Consider the following 13354-nt stretch of genomic DNA (forward strand, 5'->3'; position numbering starts at 1 on the left):
TAACAATAACCTTAGCTATAAATACAAAGAAACAACAGTGGTTTTCATCACAGAGGGCCTTTTTCCCTGTCAGTAAGACAAACTGTAATATACCCAAGAACCTGACAAATACATAACTTTTCTCACAGATATGGATACCAGTCAAACCAGTTAAACTGTGATTTATGACCATAAGTAATAGTTTCCAAGACATGGCAGCAGTACACTTACTCTTGGATGAGTGCAACACAACCAATGAGGGAATGGTTCGAAACAAAAGTTTGACTGGAAGACAGAACAAGGCGAGGACAGGGGCCTGGAACACACAAGTCCTTTTTGTATTGCCATGTCACTCTTGTCAAGGTCGGCTGTGGCTCAGTGGGTAGAGTCAGTCATCTATCAATCTGAAGGTTGGCAGTTCGATCATGCCGCAGTCACATGCCGAAGTGTCCTTGAGCAAGACACTGAACCCCAAATTGCTCCCTCTGTTGCTCAGAGGTGTATGAATGTGAACAAATGAGAGTAGCTAACACTGATGGTCCCTCACTACATAGCAGCCTCTACCATCAGTGAGTGAATGGGTGTGAATGGGTGAATGTGACGAGTAGTGTAAAAGTGCTCTGAGTGGTCAGAAAGACTAGAAAAGCGCCATATGGGGGCGGCAGTAGCTCAGTCCATAGGGACTTGGCTTGGGAACCGAAGGGTCGCTGGTTGGAGTCCCAGTATGGACGAAGTTTGGCAAGTGGTGGCTGGAGAGGTGCTGGTTCACCTGCCTGGGCACTGCCGAGGTGCCCTTGAGCAAGGCACCGAACCCCTGCGCTGGTTGACGGCAGTATCCTCACTCTGACATCTCTCCCTAAGCATGTTCACTGCATGTGTGTGCATTTGTATGTATATACCAAAAAAACTGTATGTGTAGCATGTCCAAAATAGCATGAGTGAAAAAATTGAATTTCCCCCCTGGGGATCAATAAAGTACCTTTCTTCTTCTACATAAGTACAAGTCCATTTACCATTTGTCACCTCCCATTTGGTGCACCGGCACAATCTCATGGGGGATGTTATGGATGCAAGTTTTAGGGGGGATACATTCTCAGCCAATAATATTTATTGTGGTGGAATAAAACTAGTGACTTGTGCACAAATGGTTTAACAATATGATGATGCAAAGGTGTTCAGAAACCCACGCTCTTAACCACTGACTCTTACAAAGAATGATTAACATTGGTCTACTTTTAAAACCACTTCTAGTGCTCAGCTTTGACGCTCTGCAACAGCAGCAGACAGTGTAGAGAGCATGTAGACCGTGTATTAAAAATAGCTTTCTTTGCTGCAAACTACTGGAAATAATTTCTAAATTACAGCAAACATTATTTCTGCATTATATATTCCTTAAAAAAAATGTTTTGCACAAACTGACCATCTGCTAAAAGCCAATATCTCCAGATATTTTCTGACACACATTATAACTTTGTCTTCCTGTAATCTACACAAACTGTATCAGTGTAAATATCTGAGACAACCTAATATTAAGACCGGTGTTAGTAAGTACAGATATGATAAATAACTGTACTCCACTCACCATTGTAAGGCTCAAAGAAGTCATTCAGATCAGTGACAGTATGAAGAGTCTCACATATGATCCAGTCCTCATTCTCCATTTTCCTTAAAATATCAGCTTTCTTATTTCACCAACATCTCAGTCAGAGGGTTTCCAAAGAAGCACATCTGAAATCTATATTCTTCCATCAGAAAGAACATATGATGTCAGAAGCTCAAGTGAAAACACAAGCGGTGAGATAAGAGGTGTTAGATATGTCCATTCTGTCCATTGTCCACGCTGAGCTCGACCTCCTGCAGGCTGTCCAGTCCTCTGAGACGCATTAGCAGACAGCTTGCAGGCTATTTTCTGTCTTAATATGTTTCACAGCAGGGAACCTCTGGCTTCAGATCGCTTGCAGTCATTAGGAAACTACTTTGATGAGTCAGACCATCTTAATATAATGAATCCGGTATCATCAAACAAACATAACAGAGAGGTCTTAGGTTTCCTTCAGCAAAACGGCCCTCATACAGAAATACAACAAGGAGAGCACCTTAAACTAAAGACAACATCAAGTTTTAAAGTTTTCCTGGCTGGAAAGCCAACAGGATGAAGATACCGGAGCGCTGTGACACACTTGAGAGTTTGCCAAAAGAATTATTTTAAACAAAGTTATTTAAACCCCTGAAATGAATCTCTGCTTTCTTAATTATAGGGTTTTATTTATAAAAGAGTGACAACGCACCGCAAGGGAATTGTGAGAATGGAAAATGCAGCAGTAAAGAGTCCTGTGGCTGTCACACCAGCTCGGTAAAGGTTGCGTCTTTCTTTGGGGTGCAAAGTCTACACTGCACCAAATGTTGAAAATAGCTTGTTTGTAACTGAAGTTGTGTTACTGTTAGGTCGCACCATAAAGAATGGAGGTTCATCTTAACTAGTAGAGCTTAACATCCACACTTATCAAAATATTGTTGCAGAAATTTCACTTTTCACTGTGGCCAATCTTGATGGGGTATTTTTACAGTGCTGCGTCTCATGCCTAATTGCCTCTGAACAGAGTAATGTCTGAAAATAACCTCAGCTAACTCCTGTTCATCGACTTAAAGCAACTCAAAGGTCTGTAAATATGACAGGGCACTTTGTTAAAAGTGACATATCACGCTTTTTTCATCAAAATATATATTGGTCTAAGAGGTCCCCAAAACATGTCTTTAAAGTTTATGCTCAAAAAAACACTTTGAAATCAGATTTTGGTCTGCCTGAAAAACCCTCTTCTTCAGTCCTCCTCAGAACACTCTGTTTTCTCTCTGACCACGCCCCCTCAGGAAGTGGGTGTGCCCTCGGCTCTCCAGCACGTTGATCTAATGTTTACATGTTGGCTGAATATACACGGCTGCTCACAGACCCGCGTTACTACAACCCTCTGAATCTGATCCAGAATCTGATCCTGACGGAGAGGCGCCTGCAGCAGGACCTTTCTGAAGGATTGGTCACAGATTTAGTGTTTCTTGTTGTTTTATTTGTCAGTATGTCAACGTGTGTCTTGGTACACAGCTATAAACATGTAGCTATGTGGCTATGCTAACTAGCGCTAGCACTTATCCATGACAAATAAAAATCATCCACTAGATCTTCAAATCTGCAGACGTGGGGAGTAAAACCGACCTCTACCAGAAAGGCAGCAGGACCTTTCTGAAGGATTGGTCACAGATTTAGTTTTTCTTGTTGTTTTATTTGTCAGTATGTAGACGTGTGTCTTGGTACACAGCTACAGCTACGACATGTAGCTATGTAGCTATGCTAACTAGCGCTAGCACTTATCCATGATAAATAAAAATCATCCACTAGATCTTCAAATCTGCAGACGTGGGGAGTAAAACCGACCTTTGTGTTTATTAAGACAGCCTACAACTAGCATGCCTCCCTCCTAAGCTCCTTGTTAGCACACATGTGTGCAGGGAATGAAAAACAGAGGGGGGATTCAGTATTATTTTATACAGTCTATGGGCTGAACAAGCTCCGAGCTCTGACTCCCTGACAGACCGGATATTGTTGTTACGTAACAAAAACACTGAAGTCTGAAACGGCTCGTTTCACACACATTTACAGAAAGGTGGAGAAATCAGAACAGGGGCAGAATGGATTCTTTTCATTCTCGGGGGGTTTGTAGACATGCCAGGGAAACATATTTCAGGTAGAGAACCATTAAAAAGTCAATTTTGCATGATATGTCACCTTCAATGTGATAACTAAAGCCTGTATTCTCAATCTACAGCAGGTGTAAGATAACAACAGGAACATGGAGAGGTGAATTCATTGACCACAACAGACAGTAATGATGGTACTGATGAAGCTATCTGTGCTGGAAAATGAAGGCAGGAGAACAAATTACACTCATTACACATTTCTAAGGAGGAGGAGAAAGCTGAGAATGCAATGCGGAGGTGGTAAAAGTATCTGTTTCTCCTCATCAACCTGGTCGACTATGCACCACAACAATGAACTCAGAGCTCGGTGCAACATGTAAGATGTATTATCTCGGCTGGTACAAACACCTAAAACTGAGGAGTGTGAAACCCCCATCCTAGATTAGAAGGCATGTTCAAACTGGGCTTGAATGTATATACAGCTGGTACAGCCCACTGCTGACTGCTTGCTGATGTTAATTGTCTGACTGTTAATCTGTATTTTGTGCACAGCAGACATTCACTGACTTTACAGAAACGTGACATCAGAGTTCTGCCTCGAGGCGATGCTACAGGTACAGTCACTGGATGGGAGCCAAGCTGTCGTTTTGTGCTTCTCTTTACTGTGGCTGTATATGTCTTTCAACAAACTGGACAAATCTATAACTCTTCTTTTTGCCTAAGACTCTGCTTCAAATTTGCGAGAGTCTTCTCACTTCTCATGTGTTATGACAGGTGAGTTGATCAGCTCTCTCTACCCCATGTGCACAGAAGAGCTAACCACTACTGTGCAGGCTTTACTTCTGTCCAACTCTGAAGGGAGCCATGCTGCTTGGAGATTCGGTCTACAATACTTTTACCTTTACTGTAAAAACAAAAGATGAAGAAGGCTGGTTTTGATTTTTCAGTTTCTTGCTCTCTCCCTGTCCCATTAAAGTTACTAACCATAGACCTTTCTGGAGTCCCTGAGCTCCCTTGTCTCGTAGATTCCTCTAAGCTGCTGTAGACGTCCTCCTGCTGTGGACGTTCCAGACTCCAGCTGATACAGATGTGCTGGACTCCAGCAGCAACAGCTACTACTACTTGTCTCATCACTATCACCGCTCCCTCTCTCTCTTATTCTCCTCTATCCCTCTTTCCAGACCCAACTGGGTCGAGGCAGATGGCTGTCTAACATGAGTCTGGTTCAGCTCGAGGTTTCTGCCTGTTAAAGGAAGTTTGTCCTCTCCACTGTAACTAGCTAAATACTGTGAGGTGCAATGCTCATGGTGGATTAAGGTGGGGTCAGACTGAGTCTTATCCTGTCTTGGTGTTGGGTCTCTGTTCATAATTTGACATAGAGTGGTCTAGACCTGCTCTGATTGTAAAAGCGTCTTGAGATAACATTTGTTGTGATTTGGCGCTATACAAATAAAGATTAATTGATTGCTCATTAAATTAAATTGCTAAATGGACACACACACACACACACACACACTGAGCAGATCCTACTTTCAGTATTACAGCTATAAATTCAGAAGCTATAAATACACTGCATCATTCCACAAACAATAAAACATTTCAATGCGCATTATGGTCTTGTGCTTTAACAACTACCCCTGCAGTTTCTTTGCTCTACATCACTCAAAGACTGGACTTTAAAAAGAAATAGAAAAACTCACCCTTGCTGGGATTCATGCTGATTCAGACGAGATTTCTACTACAGCAGCAAAACCTGTTGCACATGCATGCAAATCAAATCTCCCTAGCGAGTAAACTCATGGTAAGAGACGTATTAAACTGCTGCAGATTCAGGGTTTCAGGTGATCAGAACACGTGTAAAGTTAGTTTGAAGGCAGTTCTTGTCTGCCCAGCTAACAGACTGCATGTCCAGCCTACAGGGAGGCAGGTGAGATCTGCTGAGCCCCGCCTCCGTTCAATCTGCGCACAGAGGGTTCCATGCCTGTCCAAACAAGACCTGTAACAAGCTCGTCTGCAGCCTCCTGGGTATAGTTTATGCTACATGAAAAAGTGGGTCAAGTTTAAATGTCAGTGACTGTGAAAAGTTGACTTTGTTACCAAACGTAACCTTATCAATGCTGAAGGTAAAAGTAGAGAGCTGAAGCAGACACAGGAAGCTGGCTTCTCTTGTTTGTGGAGTCTTTCCTGCAGTGCCTCAAGTGCTGCAGGATGCATCACACACAAGAGGCCGAAACCACAATTTGACTCCTCAGCATTTCCTCAAGCGAGCCAAAACAATATAAAATGTCTCCTCAACTTTACAATTCTCTGTGCTAACATTTAGTTTCTTAGCCAGTTTGCAAAATAACCAAAAAAGGGGACTCTCACAATCCTACTCCTGCAGATTCTTACAACACCTGACACTTCTAACACATTCAGAGCTATTTTTACAGAATTCTTTCATCACTGCCTCTTAAAATAAACACAGCAAGAGCAAGACTTTCTCTTATTTAACAACTTGGCTTGTCACAGGGGCGTTAAGCTTACATCATCCATTCTTCACATTAGACCAGATGGAAGTTGCTTAACATTTACAAGCCTTAAATAAAATGGGTTCTAGCTGAGGAGAGGAAATGTCGGGGGGCATGTGCTAAAAGAAGCTGTACGGTGCAAAGCTTGCAATAATGAAGCCAAGAACTAAGAGGAAAAAGAGATGAGGTAAGTGGATAGAGAGGACGAGGTGACAGGCTTTTGGTGGAGAGGAAAAGATGTGAAGAAAATATAGGGATGGTTGTGAACGTCCTCAGCAATCGATCTAACGAATCTTAAATGTGAGGTTGGATAAGTTCAGAGATGCATGTGATCTGAAAAAATAAGAAAAAGATGGAGGCTAAGCAATGAACATGTCAGAGCCTGTACATTCATGTATGAGTGCTGCAATCATCATGAGCACAAAGACAGAAACATGAACAAGCAACATGTTCACACAGAAGGCCTCAGAGTTTAACTGTGCTTATGTCACCTGACAAACAACTTTCACATTTGACCACCAGGTCTAACACATAGACTGTAAATAAAAATGGACAGCGTTGCTCCGCCTCTTCCCGTTGTACGGTTCTGAAGCCAAAAAATCCCGCTCCTGGGCGCTGCCATTGTGCAGCCAGAGCCTCTAAAGCCACTGTAATAAGCTCCGCCCTACAGCGTGACGTCACAAGACGCTGTGTGTCCTTTGAAGTTTCACAACACGGCGGCTGTGAATCAAAGGAAACAGGAAGTAAAACCCCGTTTTTTAAACTCTAATAACTAACGAAAAAGAAACTTTTCAGGAAAAAGAGGCCTTGAACACAAAACAGTCAAATACTAACTACATATCACCACAGCATACGGATGTGAGAAACATTCGTACCACGTGTATTTATTTTTTAAAGTTTGACTGCTCCCCCATTCAAATGAATGGGGGAGATGGATTTTTTGACCTATACTGCAGCCAGCCACCAGGGGGCAGTCACACTGCTGAAAGCCTCACCACCAGACACCGGAACCTCTCCCTTGGTCTAACTTTATCAAAAGTGCTGAAATGAGAAGCTATGGAGATGAAAGGGAGGTAGAACCTTCAGTTATCAGGCCCCTCTCCTTTGGAATCATCTACCAGTCAAGGTCCGGGAGGCAGACACCCTCTCCACTTTTAAGAGTAGACTTAAAACTTTCCTTTTTGATAAAGCTTATAGTTAGAGCTGGATCAGGCTTGGACCAGCTTTTGTCATGCTGCTATAGGCCTAGACTGCCGGGGGAACTGGCACACTGACACACTGGGATCCTAGCTCACCCCCTTCCCCCCAACCCCCTCATCACTTACTTTAACTCTGCCTGTCCCATTAAAGTTACTAACCATAGACCTTTCTGGAGTCCCTGAGCTCCATTGTCTCGTAGATTCCTCTGAGCTGACGTAGACGTCCTCCTGCTGCGGACGATCTGGACTCCAGCTGATACGGACGTGCTGGACTCCAGCGGCAACAGCTTCTACTACTCGTCTCATCACTATCACCTCTCTCTCTTACTCCCCTCTATCTGTCTTTCCAGACCCAACTCAGTCGAGGCATGATGGCTGTCTAACATGAGTCTGGTTCTGCTCGAGGTTTCTGCCTGTTAAAAGGAAGTTTGTCCTCTCCACTGTAACTATCTAAATACTGCGATGTGCAATGCTCATGATGGATTAAGGTGGGGTCAGACTGAGTCTTATCCTGTCTTGAAGTTGGGTCTCTGTTCATAATTTGACATAGAGTGGTCTAGACCTCCTATGTTTGTAAAAGCGTCTTGAGAAAACGTTTGTTGTGATTTGGCGCTATACAAATAAAGATTGATTGATTGATTGATTGAAAGTGTAGCGTTCCTGCACAGTGCTAATGCAATGTATGCAGGATTCAAAGTCTGGTGTTCAAAAGTGAAGCCAAAAGTGCCAAATAACTCATTTGAGGCTGGCTGCAAAAGATAAGGAAACCCTGTCAAAGCCCATATTAATATTAAAATAGGTGCATTACCGCCACCTACTGTGTTGGAGTGTGGACCAGACGTTTAACAGTGTGTTACATTTACAGTGAAGTAACGCAGAATAAAAGCCATTGAATCCTGTCACTTCCAGTAAGTAAAGAGGCGACACCCATCTCACAGGTAACTGTTATTTGCTGTGAAAATTAGTGAATACCGTATAAACACCTTCTTAACTTTTGAAATCAGAAGTGAATGCTACAGAAGCGGTTTCGCTATCAGCTTGGCCACAGCTTGTTTACTTCCACTTTACAAAACCAGCAAAGCCTGGCCCAGCATAGTGCAGAACAGATCAAACAGAACAGTCATACTACACACTACCTTAAAAAGCAGTATGCAGTACGTACTGCATGCTACATTTGTAGGTAGCAGCTCTGAAAACAGCCTGTGTCCAAGTTTTATACAGTCTGTGGCTGCATCTAATAAAACAAATAGGAAAGAGGTCTAAATCCAGATTCACAGTACTGCAAAGGGCTCGTATGTAATGGAAGACCCAACCAGGGGGTCAAGAGAACACAATGTTCAAGGGTCCCAAAAACCTTTCAGTCACAACTGAGTGGTGATTTGATGATATGAGAAGCTATGTCACTTTTATTCTGATGAATCTGTACAAGCAACACGTACAACTGACATATAGTATCATTTGATTCTTGTGCTTTTGATGATTGAGAGCTGAAAGTCATAAATATTTGAAAAGTAAAGAAAAGAAATGCTTTAACATAATTCAGATACTGCTTCTGTGCGTTGACAAAACTGAAACATAATTAACTTTAAAAGGTTTAATAATATTAAAGGTGACATAACATGCAAAATTTACTTTTTAATGGTTCTCTACCTGAAATATGTTTCCCTGGCATGTCTACAAACCCCCCGAGAATGAAAAGAATCCATTCTGCCCCTGTTCTGATTTCTACACCTTTCTGTAAATGTGTGTGAAACCAGCCGTTTCAGACTTCAGTGTTTTTGTTACGTAACAACAATATCCGGTCTGTCACGGAGTCAGAGCTCGGAGCTTGTTCGTTTTTCATTACCTGCACAAATGTGTGCTAACAAGGAGCTTAGGAGGGAGGCATGCTAGGTGTAGGCTGTCTTAATAAACACAAAGGTCGGTTTTACTCCCCACGTCTGCAGATTTGAAGATCTAGTGGATGATTTTTATTTATCATGGATAAGTGCTAGCGCTAGTTAGCATAGCCACATAGCTACATGTCATAGCTGCAGCTGTAGCTGTGTACCAAGACACACGTCTACATACTGGCAAATCAAACAAGTAACACAGAATCTGTGACCAATCCTTCAGAAAAGGTCCCGCTGCCTTTCTGGCAGAGGTCGGTTTTACTCCCCACGTCTGCAGATTTGAAGATCTAGTGGATGATTTTTATTTATCATGGATAAGTGCTAGCGCTAATTAGCATAGCTACATAGCTACATGTTCATAGCTGTAGCTGTGTACCAAGACACACGTTGACATACTGACAAATAAAACAACAAGAAACACTAAATCTGTGACCAATGGTTCAGAAAGGTCCTGCTGCCTTTCTGGCAGAGGTCGGTTTTACTCCCCACGTCTGCAGATTTGAAGATCTAGTGGATGATTTTTATTTGTCATGGATAAGTGCTAGCGCTAGTTAGCATAGCCACATAGCTACATGTTTGTAGCTGTGTACCAAGACACACGTTGACATACTGATAAATAAAACAACAAGAAACGCTAAATCTGTGACCAATCTTTCAGAAAGGTCCTGCTGCAGGCGCCTCTCCATCAGGATCAGATTCTGGATCAGATTCAGAGGGTTGAAGTAACGCGGGTCTGTGAGCAGCCGTGTATATTCAGCCAACATGTAAACATTAGATCAACGTGCTGGACAGCCGAGGCACATCCACTTCCTGAGGGGGCGTGGTCAGAGAGAAAACAGAGTGTTCTGAAGAGGACTGAAGAAGAGGGTTTTTCAGGCAGACCAAAATCTGATTTCAAAGTGTTTTTTTGAGCATAAACTTTAAAGACATGTTTTGGGGACCTCTTAGACCAATATATATTGATGAAAAAAGCGTGATATGTCACCTTTAATGACAAGATATTACAGGATGTCCTCTCACAGGGAGGAGATTTGGGCCAGAGATCAAAGAGTTCCACAGATTTTGGACATATCTGTTGTTTTTTCAAGGAATAATTATACATCCAGTGACAACCCATTTAGAGCTCTGCTTCAAATGTTCAAAACTGCCCCGGGAGACAGCGCGAAAATGAACAAGAAGCATCTATTATCTCCTCCTCCCGCACCCCTCTCCTGCCTCTGGGAGGATCTCTGAATTCTGACTCATATTTCTGAGAGCAGAGGGTTTAATTTCAGCACATTAAACCCAGCATGACCCCGAAAATAAGAGACAAAAGTGAAACAGGATGAAGCCGGCAGCGGACTGAGACAGAGTCATCACACAGCTCCCTGGGGTGAGACACATTGCTGAAGCTTAATGGTTATTATGTTGCCACAGTAACCAAGATAAAACACTGAAATCTGGACACGGGGATTTTAGTGTAAGAGTTGGATGACCTCAGACTTCTCTTGGGGTGAAGTAAGACTAGAAACAATGAGCCTTGGCTGAGTTTAGCTTGAATAACTTCTGAAGTAAATCACAGATCTATAAAAGCACGATAATCACCTTAAAGTGAGACCAAACATATGTATTCATAGCTCAAAAAATACCTCTTCTGTTCTTTCAAATACCTGCAACCTATTCCCCAAATACCCCAAATAAAAGCACATAAAGCCAACATTACTGTGTTGAGACAATAACTGCACACAGTCATGTTTAAGAGAAGCAGAGAGAGAGGGACTGACCCTGCAGCAGGATGTGGACGTTGTCGATGTCCAGGGGGATGGGCCCCCTCTCCACCAGATCATCTCTGGTGTAGAAGTCTGACGACATGTTTTCTCATCCACAGCCTCCCACCAGCATGGCACCGCTCGGCTCTGAAAGCAAAGGAGAAGTTACATCAGTGTCAGTGTGGCCCCAGGTAGCATCAAAAAATGAAGAGGAACACTTCTCTGCAGGGCGGTGAAGTCTGATGCCACAGCGGTGAAACTTCTGGTTCATAAAGTTGATTTTCTGGTAAAGGACATAAGACTAAGGAAAGCAACCCCTGCTATCTGACTGAACAGAAAAATGCAGTTTTAGCGAGAGATAAGAAACAACTGCAGACACAGAAAACAGGATTTTATGTCAGAGGATAAAAACTGAAGAAGAGATGCATTTACACATAAAGGTGATAAAAGTAAAAACACCTTAGGACTGATTTAAACTAAGTTCACACAGGGTTCATGACCTCTGAAGCCTGATGTCATGACGTCTAAAGCCTGGTTGCTAAAGCATTTTGTGTCTATAGGTAAATACACATCTGAGCGGATGAAAATCGTATGGGGAGTACCTCAGGGATCCATTCTGGGGCCTCTGCTATTCAACATCTACATGCTCCCCTTAGGTCAGATAATAAGAAACAACCAAATAAAATACCATAGCTATGCAGATGACACACACATTTACATCACCATATCACCAGGGGATTATAGTCCCATACAAACACTGAGTAAATGCATTGAACAAATCAATGACTGGACGAGACAGAACTTTCTTCAGTTAAACAAAGAAAAAACTGAAATGATTGTTTTTGGAGGAAGAAAGGTTAAAGGTTACTGCTCAGCTCCAATCTGCAACAATAAAATGTTCAAACCAAGCCAGAAACCTTGGTGTAGTCTTAGACTCAGACCTTAATTTCAGCCACATTAAGACAATTACAAAGTCTGCCTACTATCACCTTAAGAATATATCAAGGATTAAAGGACTCATGTCTCAGCAGGATGCAGAAAAACTGGTCCATGCATTTATCTTTAGCAGACTAGACTACTGTAACGGGGTCTTTACAGGACTCCCTAAAAAGTCCATCAGACGGCTGCAGCTCATACAGAATGCTGCTGCTCGAGTCCTAACAAGGACCAAAAAAGTAGACCACATCACTCCAGTTCTTGGATCTCTACACTGGCTTCCTGTCTGTCAGAGAATAGACTTTAAAATCCTGCTGATGGTTTATAAAGCACTGAATGGTTTAGGCCCAAAATGCATTGCTGATCTGCCACTACTTTATGAACCACCTCGACCTCTGAGGTCATCAGGTACTGGTCTGCTTTCAGTCCCAAGAGTCAGAACGAAACATGGTGAAGCAGCGTTTAGTCATTATGCACCACATATCTGGAACACACTCCCTGAAAGCTGTAGGTCTGCTCCAACTCTAAACTTTAAATCAAAGACTAAGACTTTCTTATTTGCCACTGTCTTCCTATCTTAGATTATTTTAACCCACTTTAAATTAAAATTTGAATGCAATTTTTAATATATTTCTAATTTTCCTTTTCTTTTCTGTTTTATCATATTTGTCATTTTAATTATGTTCTTTTATGCCTGTCTGAATGTCTCCAGTGCTTTTAATGTTTTAATGTAAAGCACATTGAGTTGCCCTCGTGTATGAAACGCGCTATACAAATAAAGCTGCCTTGCCTTGCCTTGCCTTGCCTTGCCTTGCCTTGCCTTGCCTTGCCTTGCCTTGCCTTGCCTTGCCTTGCCTTGCCTTGCCTTGCCTTGCCTTGCCTTGCCTTGCCTTGCCTTGCCTTGCCTTGCCTTGCCTTGCCTTGCCTTGCCTTGCCTTGCCTTGCCTTGCATGTCAGCATTGACTCTATGTCATAGTGGCACCGTGCTTCAGAGTAATTTCTATGCTAGTCACATCGCCTCTTTCTGGTCCCGCAACATTGTCAAATTGTTTGAACCATAGACTGTATAAATACTGGATGTAGTATCCTTGATATCACCCATCTGTTTCTGAAGCGCTGTTTTGAGGCCAATCGTCGGCAGCAGCCATATTGGAAATATTGAACTCAACATAACTGCTGTCGAGCGAGTATGACATAAAGAGGCGGGCTTTGAGTCTCCTAACCAACAGCTGCAGTGTTCCCGCCTGTCAATCAAGTCAGCTGTGCCACTCATTGGAAGACTCGTAATCTTCATATCTTTGAAATTGCAGCGATATGAAAAAATTCACCCCCCGTACAGTGTGTGCCGATCGAGAAATGAGCTATCCAGACTACACTCGTCTTTTGAACCAGGCTGTAAA

The 13354-nt window shown here is 42.6% G+C and overlaps 1 protein-coding gene across 1 annotated transcript in view; it reads right to left on the reverse strand.

Annotated features, from left to right (window-relative positions):
- LOC117806441 (nesprin-2-like) overlaps window positions 1-11121 on the reverse strand; it is a 34702-nt gene extending 23581 nt beyond the window's left edge. Inside the window, exon 1 of the mRNA XM_034675388.1 lies at window positions 11034-11121. Coding sequence (XP_034531279.1) covers window positions 11034-11121 — 88 coding nt within the window. The remainder of the gene's footprint in view (window positions 1-11033) is intronic.
- Window positions 11122-13354: the final 2233 nt, after the last annotated feature.

This window comes from Notolabrus celidotus, chromosome 22, assembly GCF_009762535.1.
Source record: "Notolabrus celidotus isolate fNotCel1 chromosome 22, fNotCel1.pri, whole genome shotgun sequence".
NCBI lineage: Eukaryota > Metazoa > Chordata > Actinopteri > Labriformes > Labridae > Notolabrus > Notolabrus celidotus.